Source organism: Brachyistius frenatus, unplaced genomic scaffold, assembly GCF_029030835.1.
Source record: "Brachyistius frenatus isolate BFR_SWC_R1_liver_20210118 unplaced genomic scaffold, ASM2903083v1 Contig_69, whole genome shotgun sequence".
NCBI lineage: Eukaryota > Metazoa > Chordata > Actinopteri > Embiotocidae > Brachyistius > Brachyistius frenatus.
In genome coordinates this window covers 6,648-26,499 of record NW_027210668.1, presented here as the reverse complement: position 1 = coordinate 26,499, position 19,852 = coordinate 6,648, and the positions used below count along the sequence as shown (strand labels likewise).

The window sequence follows — 19,852 nt, the reverse complement described above, 5'->3', positions numbered from 1 at the left end:
CATCCTGTGGTCAACAAAGGAAAGTTTAGAGGAAAAGTCCAGCAGAAAAGATGGTAAAAAAAGTTCTTTATTATGATATATGCTCATCTTTTAGCTTTAAATTAAATATTGTTATGGATTTTTTTTTTCATATTAATATATTAGGTTGCAAATAATTATCCACAAAAATGCAACTAAGGAACACTACACAAAAAGTGTCACAAAATAAAGAAGTCATGACACATAAAAACACAGCAATCCATGCTTCAGCTTATACTGCAACCCAGGGTGGTGAAACTGAGATTAAACTCAAGCAGAATAAACCAGAAAGTTGTTACATTTCACTTCGAACTCAACAAATAAATACGTTTTTTCAAATGCACTTAAATTGAGTATAAATAACAATCCTGATCTGTGTCTCTCAGTACAAGAAAAGTACCTCATTATCAAGTAAATATTAACACAAAGAGCTTCAAAAGAGGCGCGCTCCTCTCGCTGATGAGTTTTGGCAGTTTGCACAGACAGCTAGACATTTCTTCTGAAGCAGTATTTAGTCGGAGAAACAGCGTCACCCTGGTTGAAATGTTGTGAGCGCAGAGCATGCTGTGTGATTGGAGGCATGCTGCTGGAGGAAAAGGCACTCAGCGTGGCCTACGGGTGTCCTCCACCCGTGGAACCAACACCTTTGTATTCCTCTGCGGGTGGAGGAGCAAAATCCACAGGTCCACCCTGCGTTGCTACAATCCCTCAATCCTCAGTCCAGGGTCTGCTAAACACTTCTTCACAAAAACTCTGAATTATCTTGAAGTACAGGGAATTACACTTGACAAGGTGTGTTTTAAACTACTTAATGCTATTTGGTTCACATTTTAGGTGGGAGGCAAAGTATAATCACTAATACACAGTATCTGCACCATATTACGACCAGTATGTGGGCCTCTCTATCACTAGGCTGTCTAACAATGTGCATCTACAGCTGAGTCATGGACACACAGCTGTAGCAACTTTGTACACTTTTCTCAATGACTAAACTCCAACAATCCAACCCAGTATCACGGCAAAGCATGAAATAGACACGCCGGTTGACTACAGCTAAACGTGAAATAGCTACGCTTTGGCCTGTCTAGACGTGACAGTTACGGTTTTTTTTAAAGTGTGAAACTTACACGCACGTAGATGTCTTGTGACGTGGGATCATGTGACCAAGGCCCCACTACAGAGGCATCGAAGGACATTCCCTGGTGGAAGGGGTGGCTTGGTGGCATTTGTCATAGACTGCCATGTGGAACATTTCAAATCCAGGACGTGACAATGGTTTTGTTGAGTTGTGTTTTGTTTCCCAACCCACATTTTTTTCTCATAACCCCAACCATGTGCTTATTCAGGAACCCCGACCATGTGTTTTAGCTGCAAGTTGCATTTTCCTGTAAATCACATGACTCTACGCGTGCAGTAGGTTTCATTTTCATCCACTACAGGAAACATGTAACTGTCACGCCTAGACAGGCCAAAGCGTGGCTACTTCACGTTTTGCTGTAGTGGACGGGCGTGTCTATTTTACGTTTAGTACCGGGTTGAACAATCATTGAGGCAAGACTCTTTGACTCGAGTGAGCTGGTTGCAGATGGTAAAATGTTGGCAGGGAGTGGTTGGGGTGGGGTCAATGTTCATCAGGTTACTGTCCTTCCTTTCCTTCTGGCTTTTGGCTTTTTTTCTTAAGTTTACTCTCTTTTTAACTCATAGGCTTTAAGCAGTGACCCTTCATAGCAGTATTGCTTCGGCAGAGGTATATTGTTTGTTTACACCAAGTAACGCAACCGTAGAACCGATATGGTGGACTCAGCGACATGTTGAGTGGTTCAGACCTTAAAAGTGCTACGTGTAGCATTTTAGCATCGATATAGCCGGGAGTATCCTGGTTATATGTTGTGGTCGTTTACACATCTTATCCTGGTTTTAGAAATGTGGATAAGGCCTTAACCCAGTTTTAAAAAGCCTCGTATTTGAACTTTTTTGTTGACACAGAAAAAAGTGTCGAAGATGAAATCAAGACTGCCGACCAGAAAGCGGGACACTGTTTGAATCATGTAACGTCATATGCTGAATATCGTCAAAACCAAGATAAGATTTAATAACCAGGATACTAATTTCCAGTAAACACAATCAATTTGGAGATATTCTAGTAGTTACTGTGAACAAGTGAGACCACTGTTGAGGAGACTACAAACCTTCAACTTCTTTTTCTGGTGAAAAAAAGCTGAATGATGACAACTTTTAAAAAAATATTTACTGGGTAGTTTTGTGATAATTACCTTGAATTTAGCATAGTGATAGTTTGTGTTTTATCTTTCTGACCACTTCTTCTAAACCACAACAACAATAACTGGCTTAAATTGTTGCTAGCTCGCTACAGTAACCGCTGTTGTAACCTATCTAGCCAATATGAATAAAACATTGCATGTTTAAAAGACCAAGAAAGATACTTTGGAGGACATTAGAAATGTTTTATAAAATTCAAATGTTGAAAAGTCTAATCTTTTATGTTAGTTGTGGAGCTCTAAGAAGGCTACGTGGGACAGTCGGCAGCAATGTTGTCAATTCTTAAAAAAGTCCCCAGAAAAGTAAGGAGCCACTGCGTAAAATAATAAATGTGCATGGTGAGAAAACCAAAATGGAAAATGTAGTTTCAACTTTAAAGCTGCATTGCTCAGTATTTTTATACCAACAAATAATAAAATGACAATGTGTAATATCCACAGTGATGAACTGAGATAGAATTATTACCCACTCAGCAAGTCTTCTTAGCTCTGCAGAGCGTTATAATGACTTTCAGCTCATTCTTTTGGTTTTGCAGGTTTTTACAGTTTTTAAAAGTTAGCAACACCTTTCATGAGTAAGTATTTCAATTTATGACACTTGATCAACATCAGCACCTGAGTTACACACATTTTTGTGACCTCTGGTAAGTATGGATTTGCAATTTCAACATGGAAACTTGAGCAGAGCACACATTAGATTTTGTGTCAAGTTTTTGGGGAACAGAAAGTCGTTACAGGGAGCCAAATCCAGCGAGTAGAGATCGTCAGGAGCGTTGTCATGTTGATGAACCAAAGTGCCATTACACCAGAGTTCAGACCAGTAGCACCAAATAATCAGACGCCTCAGAGCATCACGGCAGATCTCGCTATTGACAGTCTGACCCTGCGGGGTCCAAATTCATGGTGCACAATACCTCCGATGAAAAAAACCAACCTTCTGACAGTGTTGTTCAGCTTTTGGAAACACCTCACCCAAATCATCACTTCACTGCTGCAGGCTCTCTGAAGCATTTCAAGGGTCTCTGTTGGCAATTTCCTGATTTTGATGCAAAATTGGATTTGCGTTCTCTGCTCAAGTCCATATTGAAATCGCAAAAGTGCACTTACAAGTGGTCACAAAACGGTGTGTAACTCAGGTGTTGGCTAAGCGAGAGACCTTGTAATACTTACTGATGAAGGTCGAAGCTTCCCTCGGCTCTGTACTCGTCACGGTGCTGCGCTCAGTTCGTGCGCGACAAGACCAGACTAGACTTTTTGACGCCTCTCGTAAAATAATAAATCACCAGAGCTCTCAACTATGGTCTCATTTTGTTTACAGTATTTACTCACACTGATAATGACATATCGGTCTTTCAAAATGCTACACGCTGCTCGTCTAACAGTACTCCTCTCCCTGTGAGTCGGGCAGGTCGTTGAGGTCCAAGAAGATGGAGGTGTTGGAGAGCTTGCGGCCGTTGGACGACAGGTCCAGCAGCTCCTCGGCAGTGCTTGGCACCGAGCTGATGTACATGTCCCACACCTGCTCGGGAGAGTCCAGCTCCAACAGCTTCTGCTTGATCTTCAGGTTCTTCTCAATGTTCCTGCGCTTGTGCTTGAACTCCAGGATGGTTTTGGTGTAGCGGTTGATGGTGGTGACAGAGGACGCCATGCAGGCCGTAAAGGAGCTCCACGCCAAACTTTAGGAGAGAGACGCCAACAGCCTGAGCCTCTTCATTCTCATATTATAGATTTTAATGCATTGAAAAAATAGACTAGTTCATGCAACTATTAAAATGCCTCCTGACTTACAGGCCACAAAGGAAGATGGGCAAGACAATTCAGACTGCAGTGTGGATGGAAATGTGTGGAAAAACACAGACGGGGAATGACTTCTAACTGCAGTCACTGCTGCCGACATTTGCACCCATGAGGGATGTGCATGAACCACTCAGCTATAGAAAAGGAGGATTTTTCAACCTTATATTGTAATGAATGTTTTTTTTGACTTGTTTCTAAAATGAAAAATAATTACTTCTGAAAGCAGGTTGTCTTATTATTTCATTTTCTTGACATAACAATTACTCCATGACAACACAACAAGACAAGCTGTGAAGAGCATTTTTGTCATGATAGAGTAATAATTATTGCGTGACAGAGAAATAAAAGCTGTTTCCCTTCATCTTAGTGTTCAGAAGACAAACAATACTGAAAAATAATATATTTGTTTTCACAACTTCAAATAATAAAGTTGTAATGTTGTGAATTTAAATACAGCATAATAAGATGTGTGAACTTTTGTTCGTAGGCTGTTTGTCACAGTTTGGACAACATCCCCTTTAAAAGGAATCTTCTGACTTTTTTTTCTACATAAAGAACAGATTTTTCCAATTTCGTGACAAAAATGGGAGCATATCTCTGCAGCCAGGTTCCAACAACCCTCAGACTGTTATACTTTCAATTTTTTTCATTTCATTTTTTTTCAACAGATGAAAAGATCAATTGAAGTACAGGCTGGACACCCACTGCCTTTTTATGTGTGAAAAAGTTTCACCTCTCAGTCAGTCATTAACCTGAAAGTCAGGGCAGTCATCGCTACACGGTTATTTCAGAAGACCACTAAATAAAAGTTGAAAATCGCTCCTTCTATATCGCATCCATCTTTTTCAAATCCAAACATCTGAAGTTGGTAAAAAAAACATCAAATTTCACTGAACCACAGTGCACAAGTTTATTTCAATACTTCAAAGGACACTTTTAAACATCATTTGGATTATTGGTTTGCATCCGTAATAGCTACTGTCAAACAAAAAGAAAAAGAAAGCTGAAACGATAACACCAATCAATGACACTATGAATTGTATGCAAATGCTGTTGTTCTTACTCCTCTGACATATTAAACTGCTGAATAAAACAAGCAATTTGAATGTGCCAAAAATGTAGATAATTAAATGTCTTGCCGTCATCTTACGTAAAAGGAATGATTTTGTTCAATTTGTTCATTTTGATTGTTGTATTGTTTGTCTTGCATTAATGATATTCTATCATGTATCCTCACTGCTTGGGTTTCCAGCCGGAAAGCAGCTGTTAAACAGCCGACAGCTGGTGATGCTTTTCATTGAAATGCAGCTAAAAAAGAAAAATACAGAAGAAGAAAAGAAGAAAGAGAATGCCACTCACATGTATGACCAGCTGTAGTCCCACGTCTGAGGTTTCCAGTCCTCTGGGCCCAAACTGACAGTCAGCTGGAAGGCTGTGGTGTACATCATGTGGGCCACCATTCCCAACAGACCTGCCACACACAGAGGGAACAATAAGTTGAACGCACACCGACAGCGTCCTCTGACACCTCTCAATAGTCACCACTTGGTGGCAGTGTTTCATAATGTGAAGCTGGCGAGCCCCAACAGCACATTGAAGATGTGTCAAGACACAAGAGCAAATTAATCACCAAAATAAAATCTGTCATCTGTAACTGTGTACGGTTACTCAAATTCTGTATTTAAGAACAGTTTGAGGCTTCTTGTCACATTAAAGATGTCTTAGAGTCTTTAGCAGTTCAATTAAAAAGTGATTTCCCTCTGTATCTCCAAATGATTTTTAATTAAATAATTGAAATAAAAAGATTTACATATATTTATGTCACATCTTCTCATGACCCCTCAGATTTATCTTGTGACACATGTAGGGGATGACAACCCCTAGGTTGGGAACCACTGGACTAACTTGCAAAATCTTTATAGTACTTATACAATGAAATATCAATAATAATAAACCTAATAATGCCTCTTGGGTGAACTCCTAATACTCTAAATTTACTGATAATACCTTTGTACATTTAATGTGATACATTTTGAATGCAGGACTTTCACTTATAATTCAAGTTTTTGTATTGTGAAATGCTTCTTCCACTTCTTACTGCAAGGAAATGTGAGGTAGACTGAGGCCGCCACATTATGCAGCTGATTCTGAGGTCTATAAGTCCGTCATACCTGGAGGCGCTGCTGTTTTTTGGCTTAAGTATGATTACATCACCAAACCAGGATCACTCATCATGTTTATTATTTATGTGGAGCCAGGCACAGATTTGGTGTTTCTTTGTTTTTGTTTTAGCACATTCTTATGAATTCTTATGTTGCAGTAAATCTCGGTGCGCAGAAGTGTAGACGAGTTATTTACTTATGCATGAATCGCAGGCTTTGGCTTGGGACTTGCAAATAGGATCAACTAGCGCAGCGAAGGATATGGAGGCATAAATATGGTAATGACATCCAACCTCTCAGTGTTTGTGTTTGTGAAATGAAGACAAATAGAGTCAAAGACAGAATGGAGGAAGAATTTACTGCTCGCTTTGCTCCGTCCCCTGCAGCTGCTGCTATGCAAGTTTTCGGTTCTCGCATGGCCATCTGCAGCTTACACAATGGAGATAACACATGGATAACAATGGAGGTTTCACTCAGAACTCATTGGGATGTTTAAAATAGAGCAGCTTCTCATTTCCCAGATAGAGACGGTCAACAATCAAAACTGCTACGAAAAGAGCAGCTGCAGTTAGATAATTATCAAAAACTTCCAGAGTGAGTTGGCTTAAAACTCAATCTACTGATGGCTTTGGCTGGAATTAAAGTAGTTACATAAGTAATACTGTCAAGTTTTTCTCTACTATAAGTCACATAGTTTGAATTTGTTTTGTGGCAACTACCCAACGGGAAACTCCAGAGACTGAAGGTGAGACTGTTTTAAGTCTTAGACACTTGTGGAACAGAGACTAGCCCGGATGTGACATCAAGACTTCGGCTGTTTATTCACACCCTGTTTAAAATCTTGAGAAGTCCAGCATTTGACAGGCCTGCCATCAAGCCATGATTGAACAACTGCTATTTGTAGGCGGTTTCAGCGACTGTGTAATGAGTCCAGTCTGTCCACTGTCCTCTGGGTCCAAAGAAAATGGTGGAGATTGCATCTAATTTAAGGTTGCTACATCTTCCACTTTCCAATCAGTGCTACCACTTCTACTTTCCCCAAGCACACTTTTCCTCGTCTCGTCTTCTCTTCTGGCCCTTCTCTGGTTTTCTGGATTTCCATCCATTTATTTTTTTTACTCTTTATGCCTGTGTTTTTTTCCCCCTCATTTATGTGCCAGGTTTTGTCATCTGAAGCACAGTTTCTGGCTCGCCTCACACTGGACCTCTCATCACCCACAGAGCAGAACAGGAGTAAAAACCAGCAATTGTAATGTACCAATCCGATTAGAACTAAACCCACTCCCAAATCCATGGATTTAACAAGAGTGCACCAGATTTAGCAGCGAACATCTAAATTCCCATCTCATCCCTATCAATGGTCATGTTTATTCTTCAAGATTTCCCAGTGCAACATTATCATAATGCTATGCAGATCAGAGGCAGCTTTGTGTCAGGATGAGTGGAACAAATCACAGCTCGGAGTTTCAGCACGCTCTGTCGTATGGAAATGATGCGTGTTCTCCTCACACAAGGTCAGATTATTCCATATGAAGTCAATACATGTCAATCCAAGTTATTTATGCTTTAGTGCCAAAGCACTTAACATGGACACACAGCATCAGGGACGTGACACTCCTGTCACAGCTGAACTGTAATGAGAAAGTGGTTTGGTGTCGTCTGCAAACACTGTAGAGCCATTTAACAACCACTAGGGGGCAGCAAGGTTTACCTAAATAAATGAATACATTTATGAATAAAATTATGAGAAAGTACTTTTTAATGGAATTAGGATTTGTTTCCTTCTTTTTATCTGTTTTATTATTCTGCACAAGAATCAATGAAAGTTTTACTATCATTATTATTTCTTTATTATCCTGATGTTCAGAAAATAGATTTTCTGTCAAGCTACAAAGTCTCTAATCCAGTGATTCCCGATGTCAGATCAGGTCCCCAAAAGGGCAGCAAGACAAATTTCAGGGGTTGTCAGATGATTAAACGGATATGAAAACAGAAAATATGAATATGCTTCTGTTACGCCAACTTAATAACATTGGTCACAAGCTGTGTCAGACTTGATACTATCAGTTTTTTAGGAACATCAGATGAATGGCTGCTGAATTGCAGACATACAACAACAAAAGCTGCAAGCAGGGACTCGTCATCAACTCGTGTCGTCCATCTGCAGTGCTCTCGTCAAAAATTCAAACAAAACAATATGCTTTGGCTCTAGTCATGGACGCTGCTGTGACATATGTGAACAGATAATTCCGTATACTGTCATATACTTTCGTATACTACGTGCTATATACTTTGTGAGAAGTTTAGTCTGATTGTCAGAGACGTGGTGTTGTGTTATAAATGGCATTCTTACATTCTAACACTGAACATTTTGAGTGTATAAGTGCATTCACAATGATAAGTGTGAAAACACTGCAGAAAGTGTCCTCAAAACAATCCAAGAATTGAGTGTGAAACGACGGACACTCAGTAGTCGTCATCTTGGCTACGAAGCAGAAAGGTAGGCACCACCGATGTAAAGTATTTTCAAATTGTGGCATCTGAGGAAGCTGCAGCTGCTAAAAAACACGTCACAAAAGTGTTTATTTTTCCAGCGTACTGCTGCTTGACAGAAGGCATCAGTGTGTTTATTGTGTGCATTAAACGGAGGACACGAAAACCTGCTAATTTCTGGGTAAAATAATTCAGGCCGACAAATATGTTGGCAGGTGATGCTTTCAAATGCTTGTTATTTCTGGTGAAGAGACAACTCTACTCTACTTGAAATCCCATTACTACACAAGAGTATTCTACGTGAATGTACTGAGGGAAGTACGCTATTTGGAACGAAGCCATCACTATCTCACAGCGTGAGGGGATTAAATACAAAAAGTACATATAATATACTTATTTATCCAAGATGTTTGAAGGTACTGTGCAACATATTCCCTTTAACAGTATGGACCATTTGGGAATGCTTTGTGCCATATTATTGTGCCAAAAATAAGACAACTAACAGGCTAGAGGAGTCTTTGTCTATGATAAAGCCAGCAGTGGTAAAGTAAACGCAGATGGGAGAAACTCTTGTCACTTTAAAAAAGATGGAGTAACCCAGTGATCTATCATGTGACCACGTTATTTTTATATATGCATATGTGTACAGATGGTTTGTTACAAGTCTTTTGATACTGTGCAACGTATTGAACATTAGGAAGTATTTGTCATATATTTTCCATGTCAAGGGCCAAAAAAAAAAAAAAAGACTAGAGAAAGGCCAGTGATGAACCCTTGTCTACTGATTTAGCTGGTGGTAAATGATAACGGTGGAACATCTCATCGTTCTACATGAATCAACCGTTCGCCATGGCACTTGCAGCTAGTCATCCTTAAAAACAATTTAATATACAGAGCAACACCAGGGACGAGCCAAGGAGCTCCAGTCGCAGAATAAATAGCAGAATAAACGGTGAACTCGTATCGAAGAGTGATAAGGAAGAGATCACATCTTCAGAAGTCAACCCTGCTCCATACCACAAGAGATGTATCATTATTATGAAAACATGTTCATACAATATTTAATGCTGGTATGTGCATTATTAAATACTGTTAGAGTGTGTAACCTACAAGAAGCAGAGAGGCTCAAAGGTAACTTGATTTAAAAAGAATAGAATGATCTTTTTTTCAAACACACATCTCCTGTTAAATAAAGATAAATAAACAAACATGTCGTGGATTTAAACAATGGAGCTTCTTAAAAAAAAAAAAAAAAAAAAAAATTAAATACACATAAAGATGACATATTACATAATGCTTCTCTCGTCACATATGGCCATAGATCTGATTTTTGCATGAGAAATGAAATGAAATATTTCACCACGTTCCCCCTCACAGTTTCATCTGTGATGTCTCATACAGTAATATTTCAGTGTGCAGAAGCCTGAAGGGAACACAAGATGAAAACACTGAAGCCATGTTCTCTGTCATTTTCATCCATACTGAGGTGTCAAGAGCAAATTACACAAACTGTCATGACCACTTTTACTATCTGTAGAAACCCAGAGGACCAACAGGCTTTGCCCGGAAAAACAGCAGCCGTTGTTGTTTTTTGCAGTTGCAGCAGAAAAACCGAACAAATGCTTGTTTTTACAAGACGTGGCACATTTTAATCACCCAAGTTCAGCTCTGCTCAAGTTCTTTCCTCACATCAGAAAAGTGATCTGACTCACACAGGTCTAGTTTCCATCATCACCTCACACATCCTCTTCAAATATTCTCATCAGAGCCCGCGTGATTGACAGCTGTAATAAAGCTTAATCTGGTCCCTTGTATTGGCTCCTCTGGACCTCATTACCGTATCTGCTCTCAATCTGTTCACCCCATTAAAAACAGAAACAACTTTTAAATGCCTTTCTTAATTCAAACATTTTACAAGTGCACTAAACCGTTTGCAATCTTAGCAGCTGTTTAAAAGCCCAAAACACTGCGACAGATGATACAAAAGTGTCAAACTGAGTCTTTGTTTTCTTTCTTCTCTCAGTTTGAACTTTACACGGTTCACTCAAACAGCTCACTTCTCCAGACAGCAAGCCACAAATAAATAAAACATATCACATGCAGACGGGGTTGAGAGGTTCACTTACTATTCGACTGAAAGTTAGAGCAGACAAAAATGCCAGTGCAAGATCATGAAAACATAACTCAGTGAAGCTTGAGTTTACGGGTGCGTCAGCGGCAGGAGAGCCGGCTGGGTTCAACTCCTGCCAGCTCCAAATAAAAAGATGAGAACAAACAGGATGACAAAAAGGATGGTCAACAATTTATTTATCTTTTGATACAATGCTCCTGCACATGGTGTCAACTCTGTGAACCCAGTGGACTCCCCCTGCCAGTAAAATGCACCTAAACCCAAATATATTTGTACTTTGGTTGCACCTATCCATTTTAGCATCTTTCAGTTAATTGTTTTGTTTTTACAGCAGTAGCATGCAGAAGTTTTGAGTGTAAAAGCTCTAATAAACTAAATCGTACTCTACCCGCCCACCACCAAACAGTAAGCTGACGCATTTGCATTGATGACCCAAAACATAGATAATAGGAGGGTGGAAATTAGACTTATATTTGCCCGGTGACAAGAAACACAGCTCCACATGGATGCTGATGTTTCTCTGTATCTGCTAGATATGTGACTAGCCAATTTGTTAACCCATTAGCCATAACAACTTTATGAAGTCATATTGTGTAACTCAAAGTTCCTGATTTGGTTACTTGTTTCTTGGTAACTACTCGAGGTCATGAGACTAATGAGGCTCCAATAATGTAATACGAAGTTGAAATAACTTTCAACCATTCAGGGCACAGCCTGATCATTATTTCACATACCAATGAGATCAAAGGGGACTGAGCGAACTCTGTGACTAAAATCAAAGTGTTAGTCAGTCTAGGAGTCCAAACCTTCACTCCAAACTGTAGCCTCAATATGTAGCCTCGGGCTTCAGCAAGGTCTAATATGCCATGTTTCTGAAAAGAGTTTCTCCAGATCTTTGACAGAGGTGTTGCACACAAATTAATCTAAACTTTGTTTGCTGATCAGGGCTATTTATTTATAGACATAATGTTGGTTGCTTCAAGGAACAGAATACTTGCTGGTGTCCAAATATGATAGCAACTTTAAACCCAATAGAAACATAATGCAAGATTCTGTAATTTGACAACCTGTCTTATTCTTATATTTGGGTCGATGATGACTTTTGGTTTTAGCTGTAGGACAGAGTGGTATTGAGCTTGTGATCTGACTCCTTTAAAAGAAGCTATTAGGTGTATTTCGTGAGCAGTGTATCATTTTTTTCTAGGTTTAAAACAACTCAGACTTTTTCAGAGTGAAAAACCACCTCAGTAGTACTACCTGGGAGTTTCTAATAAGATACAATGTTACAAACTTTAAACATTAAAGAATGTGTCCAAGGTTTGGGCGTACGTTTTATAGCGGTATAATTCTTCAGCTCTTTTTTATGCATTTCTGGAATTTGTCAGTAAAATGCTGTGACTCGCTGCTATTGAACAGAGTATCTTTCACTGCTGACTCACTGCCCAGAGTGTGGAGGTCAGGATCATTTTCAAAGAGTGGATTAGAGAGAAGGTCATTGTTAATTCCTCTGCTGAGAGAGGGAGGCAGACTGAAAACTGTCTGGAAATCTTCTCAGAGGCTGAGAGGCTGAAACTGGCCTAAATATTGGAAAAATGACAGCATGGAATCAGAACTAAAGACTGAATTGTTTTTAAGTTGAGCTGAAACTGAACAAAATCAGGATGTACAGTATATCCTGGACTGTACTCAAATTACATCCTTGGTCAAAATTGTAATTACTGAAAAGCAAAATAGTAAATTTCATACTTTTTCTTGCAGTTCCAGTCGGCCTACCTTTATCTGTGTTCACCCACAGGGCATGACGTTTTAGTTCTGACTGAGAATGTTACTCCAACATTCAGACAAGCATGAAACGGTTCGTAATGCCACTAAAATTGCAACAACCACATGGACACCAGTTGGGAACTTACGTCATGACTCTGGATGTTACTTTTGGCATGTGAGTCACGTGCTAACCTACGCTGTGTTACAACAATATATGTTTCTGTGAGTTTTTACACTCACACCTTTCTATAATGTAGGACAAACACTGTATGTGCACGAGCTGCGAGTGACTCAACAGAAGTTGAAATAACACGTCAGAAAACAAAGTTATCTAACCTTCCCTTTCTAGGAAGTCTGCCTACCGTGCTAGCTGGAATACAAACTCACCATCATCATGATGATGTTGAATGTTGTAAAGGGGCACTGATTGAATCACTACGTCTGACAGTGTTAAAAGAGGGGAACAAAGTCTACACAGACTATACAGGCTATGATGTTCTCTCGTAAGCAGTGCAAGCAAAACTGGTTTTTAAATGTTACTCAGCAATACCAGACAAAATGAAAACCCAAGGGCTGAAATCTTTTTTCAGCCTAAAAGGTTTTATCAGGACCTGACGTTAGCCGTTTGCTGGTATGTGACTCTGTTTTGTCATGTGGCTCACATGCTAACACATATAGTGGTAAGATTACAGGAAAATGTTTTTGACAGTCGGGTCCTTTCTACCTTAGTGGTCTTAAAATTCTTCACAATTCGCTTCCCATTTGCCCATTGACACACATACTGTCACATACCAATGGTGACAGAGCTGCCATGTAGGGTGCCTGCCTGCTATTGAGAGCACCTTGGAGTTCAGTGACTGCGCCCAAAAATACATCAGCATGTGGACAGGAGGACACTGGGACTGAAGTGCCAACCTATTGATAAGTGGGCCACCTGCCGCTCTACCGTCTGAACCGTAGCACAATGGTTGTAGCAATAAGTCTCCCCAAAGTTGTAAAACAGCACACGAGTTAAATCACTATTGGTAGATAACTCAAACTATATAAACTAGTTGAAAAGGTGAAAAAAGCTTGTAGGCTACCGAGGCTTTCACATTCCCCAGTTAGTAGTTGACAGCAAGTCTATTTGCAAAAACGCCTCGCTAATGTTAGTCAGTGGCACCTAAAAAACGTCCACTGAAAGGCTTAAAGCTTCGATCCAATTTCTACAAATATGTATGTTACTCTTGTCATGCAGATAACATGTTCACATACAGAATGATATGTTACGGGTTGATGTGTTTCTATGGATCAATGAAACAGAGACAGCTGCTACGTATAACCTCCACCGCACCTCTTTCTGGAGGGAGAATTGGCTAATTTCTTATAGGTTCCTCTTTTTGAGTACACAAACGTATTAACAGCACAATGCATAATGGCTAAAAACCCGAGCTATAAAGTGTTTATGAAAAAGATGAAAAAAAACCACCGTCAATGTTCATAGGCTTCTGTTAGCCTTTGGTATTAGTATAATTTGACTGGGCATCTACTATCAATGCTTGTAGAAGCGGTGCCACAAATGTGTCCAAAACAGGTTTTATGAAGCTTACTTGATAACAGCTTCAGTATCTGTAAAGTTTAGGTGTCCTTATACAAAAATGTAGGAAATTCAAATTCCACTTCAACTTAAATAAAAACAAGAAAACCAACCGTTGAGGGCCACCACTGAATTCAATTTTTTGATTTGATTCAATTTACTACACCCAGCTTGATAGCAACATTATGACGCTGCTCACCTGAGAGCACGGTGAATATGGCAGCGAAGGCGTTGAGCTTGAGGCCGTCGATGACATTGCCAAAGTGACACACTTCTATGGACATGAGGATGCCTCCGGTGGCCAGCAGGAGGATATACAGGCACTCCGCAACGATGCACAGCCACAGCACTCCTATGGAGACAGGTGGATAGAAAAGAGGAAGAAAAGCAGAGATATATTCATGTTGTGGGGATAGGGGGGGGGGTGTACATGGGTGAGTGGGTGATGGAAGGCTGGTGCACGGTGTTGAGAGAGATGATAGATGGGGGGTGGGGAAGCAAGAAAGAATACTGGTGAGAGAGGGCAAGAGAAGGCAGGGACGAGGAACGGAGGAGGAAGGGGAAGGAGAATGAGTCGAGAAAGGTGGACCGGTGACCCCCATCACCCATATCATTAACCTTCACAAGTCAGAGAAAGGATATATGATCTACCGAGAGACACACAACATCCACAGATCACAATCCGTGCGTGGTTGGGTGAAATATCAACGGATTTGAAAACCTGTAAATATAAGCTGTGGTGTAATTCCATATATCACCCAAGGGCAGGCAGTTATTGTGCGGTTAATTAATCACAAGGAGTGCAAGAAAAGTAATGTGCCTGTTACCCAAAATATCACCGTATGAATTATGAATAGAGTTACAGCCTTCACCTAAAAGTCTTTTTTACCTGCTCTAAATTGAATTCCACAATTCGGTGAAATATTTCTCCAATTCAATTTGGAGTAGGCAGATGGAAAGGATTAGGAAATGTTATTAGAATATATTTTAGGCTTTAAAGCTGTCTGCAATTAAATGTGTCTCAGAAGAGTTTTTTCATTACTTTGCTGTGATATACCGAATATTTGATAGCAGAAGAAATTACTGTAAAAAAGACGGATGTTCTCAATTTGATGTAAAGCAAATGGGATTGGGTGTTTAATAGAACAACTATCCTGTCTATAAACTGAGTCTTTCAAGCTGTTTCAGCGGATAAAGATCTCTTCATTTTAGGCAGTATCAATTCTGCTTTTTAGTAGAGGCAAACGTAGTCACGCATCGCTTAAACGCTGTTTACATCTTGCATTTTTTCAGCAATTTGGTGCACATCCGTCAACAGTACGCAGCTGGAAAAAGAATCAAGTCAATCAGAGGTGTGTAGGTGAGATTAAAGGATAAATACTGTGCGTTTTTGAATATTTATGTCACTCAGTACTGTCTAAGGCTCTCAGCTGCACTCCCATTAGCTCTAATCTTTGAAAATACAATGTAGTTTTAGTATCTTCCTAAAATAGCTAGGCACTGCAGTTTTTTTTTATTAAACATCCCCGATACAGGATGAAATAGTTTATTGGTCGGGTTCTATTTTCAGTGATGGATTAATCCACATGTGGTGCTCGTGAATATTTCTGACAGCAGGACAGTGTAAGTGGGATTAAGTCGAAATAAACAACAGCTTGTTCATGTCTATTGCATAGTAGAATAAGATATATCAGGCTTTGGAGACACACTTTTCCCTCTGTTTTTCCTTGTTAAAGAGGATTTTGGGGGATTTCTTCCTTATCTGGATTCAGCCTGTTCTCAATCCCAGAGCGTCAAATGCTGCATGACTTTCAACCAGGAGAGCAGTGTTAGAGTCCGTGAGAAAGCAAAAGTTAAAGTGGATTTCTTTTGAGTAAGATAAGGAAGTTACTTAGGTAAAGTAGGAAATTCAACTAACTTAACCCTCCCATTGTCCTTGGGTCAAAATGACCCGTAGCTGTGTTCAACCAAGTTCTATTTTATTTTCATATTTTTTGGGATCATTGGTGACAAGGAGGCTGTGAGGGTTTCTTTAAAGAATGATGACCAATGATCCCAAAAAATATAAAAATATAGAAATAAAATAGAACTTGGTTGAACACAGCAGCGGGTCATTTTGACCCGAGGACAACACGAGGGTTAAGTAACTGACTCCACTCATGCAATGTTACTTGTGTGGATTTACCTTTTCCTAACCCTAACCGTTTTTTTGTTGCCTCACCTAAGGCACCTTGTGTGTCTGTATGAGACATCAAAGGGCACCCGTGCATATCTCTGAGATGCCAGCAGGCTGTGACAAAACTGCCGTATTTGACGCCCCAAGATGAGAACGGGTTGCTGAATTGAGGGTTTAATGAAAGAGAGATTCATACAGGCGTCACAAAAAAAAGTTGACCATGTTTTCCACATGAAAGACACATCTTTATCACGTTGCAACATTTGACATGGGGAAAATATGTGGAAGCGTTTTCACATGGGAATCTTCATAGGTTTACACACTACACTATGAAAGTGTTCCAAAGCCATGTTTCCCATGAGCAAAATACATGTTTCCCATGTGCAAAATACATGTTCACATGTGCATTATCACATGTGATCACTGGAGTTTTTGCATGAAATTCATGTGGTTTTCTTATAAGGCAGTACTTGCCAAAGCAACCTATGGGGTTGTTTTTTTTTATGGGTGGACAGTCTTATGACACTTTCTTTATAAAACGTACATATTAAATAGGCTTCGGTAGGTGGATTCTGTTACTCTTTTGTTTCTGTTAGTTGGAAACCCATTTCCTGTCTTTATGCAAAGCTGACCTCCTAAGATTCTCTATCAACTGTCTGGATGTGGGAAAACCAACTGGCAGAAAGAAACTATCCTCCCATAAAAATGACTCTATAGGTTGTTTGTGAAAACAGCTGATTTCAAATCATACACTTTTGATTGTAGCGCCGCTCTCCACTGGCTTTACAAGGAGTAGAAACATATGGTCAGTTTCAGGAGTAGTATGGGGTGGATGAATGGGTTAATAAAACACTGGATGCTAACACATAAGACTGCTGTTTGTTTCACATTTTAAACCAAGTCCATTTTTTTTAAACCAGACTATTCCATATGTTTATGATTGTAACAATCACAAAGAAGGTTCTCTAGTTTAACCCATACACAATATAACCAACTGGTTCTTGTGCCTAAATCTAAACACGTTGTTTTTTATACTCCTGCAGGTCATATTTGCAGGTTGTGCCTGAAATGTTAGACATTTCGACACAGTGGCCAAGGATTCCTTATCTAAAATGTCCACTTGAGTCTAAACGGCATACTTAGAGTGATGAGAAAACAGCCCCAATGTTGAGAGAGGTCAGATTATTTCAAGCCTAGAGATGACAAAACTGATCAAATAAGGTCTGTGTTTCTTTGCTATGTTCAATTTCTCAGCTTCTCATGATTCCTAAAACCTTATTTTGCATGTCATTGATTAGTTATAAGAAGTCTGAATATTTCAATGTCCCTGACAATGTGTTTGCACAACAACATTTGATAAAAAAACATATATTCTTACCTCTTTCATTTGATGGTGCAACATAAATGAAATTCCTGCAGTTTTCACCTGTAAAAGAATGTAAATTAGAAATGTAATTGACACTCAATGACAGAAACCACAACTGCAACATGCTGATAAGCACAACAGGGACTTCGTTTGCATTCCATCATTTTTACAGATTGAGATAGAGAGTCCCCGGTACTTTCTGAGAAAAAGACAAAGCTGTGATGTAAAATTTAAACAAAAATCCCCATTTGCTCCAATCTGTGAACGGATTTCCTTTCTGTGTTTTGCTGTAACAAGCTTTGCCACCATCCCCCACACCAGCGTTTCAAAATCTCCTGCTTCAAGAGCATCTTGTAGCAGCGTTCAGGCCAGATATTCTACTGTTTATGCAACAAATGCTTTCATGACACTCTGGAGACAGACACACATTCTTCAGCCTCATATTGGCACAGTTTTTGGGAGGGTGGGCGGAGGAGGGGGGGGGTAAACTGCCCTGAGCTGTTTTGTTTGTTGTTGTTTTTTTAACAACTGGCCCTTCACACACAATAGTGAATGGTGCAGGTGAGAAACTGAAACATCATCTTTGAAGCAGGTGTAATAAGCCTTTAACTTCGCTTGTTCCTTGTTTTAGGAAAGCATTACATTCCAATTCATCTTTTAATCAAAATACACTGTGTTTTGCTTTGTTAGTTGTTAGTTTCTCAAATATTGATATGTTGTGCTTTTCTTAGTCTTGTATATGATATGAAACCAAATTGACTTAAGCCCATGTTAATTTATTTTTAAATTGGATTTCAAATTGCACTTTTTTGTTTTTCCATTTGACTATCAACTTTCATTTTTGTGTATTGTCTGTGACAGTTTTTGCACCATACATGTTCATCCTGACCTTATTATATTGATGAAAACTCTGCATATGGTTTGTTACTCAATAAGCACATTAGGAGTTTCTGATAATATTGTTGATATAATTTTCAAAGCGATTTCTGAGAAAAATCCACAAATCCATTTTTTTTAAAAAGTACAATTTATGAGTTTCATTGAAAATGAAATTAAAAGCAAGAATTGGATTTCTCAGACTGGACCGACGTGGCTCTCCGTCACGCCGCTCTCTGCGCGCGCGCTCCGCGCTCCGCGCTCCGGTTCCACAGTCTGCCCGGTGCCTCCTGTGAATAAAAACAAACTCACCGGTCATGTTGATGTTCTGCTCGCAGGAGAACCAGATGCCGGTGTGAAACTTCCTCATCACGTACTTATCCTCCCCGGTCTCCCAGATGTACTGCACCAGCCGCGTGTCGTTGATGTTGGTGCTGTTGAACCTGAGGCAGAACGACTGCCTGGCGGTCACCGGGCCGGTGCAGAAGGGCTTCGCCACTTTCCGCGTGCCCTCGCACCAGTAGCTGGTGGTGAGAGCCGACACGGCCAGGAACAAGGCGAGGAAGTTCAAGGTGAGAGCCAGCGACGCTCTCCGCCGCCGGTCTAGCCCCATAACGGCACACCGGAGGAGTGAAGACGCCTAACTTAATCCCTTGCCTTGTGTGACACCGGATTCTGGCGATTTTTCCTCCTCAAATCCTCATAATCCGGTTATTCCCGTTAATATATCCGCGGCTAATTATCGCGGCGCGTCTGGCTCCTACAGTGCACTCCGCACATCTGCTCCTCCGGTGCAGCTGACTCTCATTTTGTAGGCTGCCATCCCGCCCACCACCTGATACACCCCTCTCGGTCACACACAAACACACCTCTTCTCAGCCTCGTGTCACCGAGACGATAGCGGAGCTCGAGCTGTACAACTCCTTGATAGGATTACCGCACTCCACAAAAATAGCATTTAATGCCATCAAGTGTTGCGGTGGTTTCACCAGCTGTTGTCAGCGGTCCTACTTGTCAGTGCTCTCTTGTTTTCCAGTGCAGCTGCCGGCACTTGTTTGAGGGATGTTTATGCCTCAGTGGCTTCCTAGAAACAAAGTAGAATGATGCACATCCCTTGCGTCACGGCCAATAATGACACACAAACTGCTCTAAGAACAGGTGTTATCTCATTGGCATTTTTTAGTATAGGCTATATAGTTTTTACATAAACTTAA

The 19,852-nt window shown here is 40.2% G+C and overlaps 1 protein-coding gene across 1 annotated transcript; it reads right to left on the bottom strand.

Annotated features, from left to right (window-relative positions):
• Window positions 1–46: 46 nt before the first annotated feature.
• Window positions 47–19,434, bottom strand: gsg1l2b (gsg1-like 2b). The gene is made up of 5 exons (XM_069707432.1): window positions 18,951–19,434; window positions 17,775–17,822; window positions 14,420–14,572; window positions 5,454–5,565; window positions 47–3,973 (listed from the first exon to the last, which is right to left on the bottom strand). Exons 1-5 carry the CDS (start codon window positions 19,249–19,251, stop codon window positions 3,673–3,675), a joined length of 915 nt encoding a protein of 304 aa, XP_069563533.1. The 5' UTR covers window positions 19,252–19,434; the 3' UTR covers window positions 47–3,672.
• Window positions 19,435–19,852: the final 418 nt, after the last annotated feature.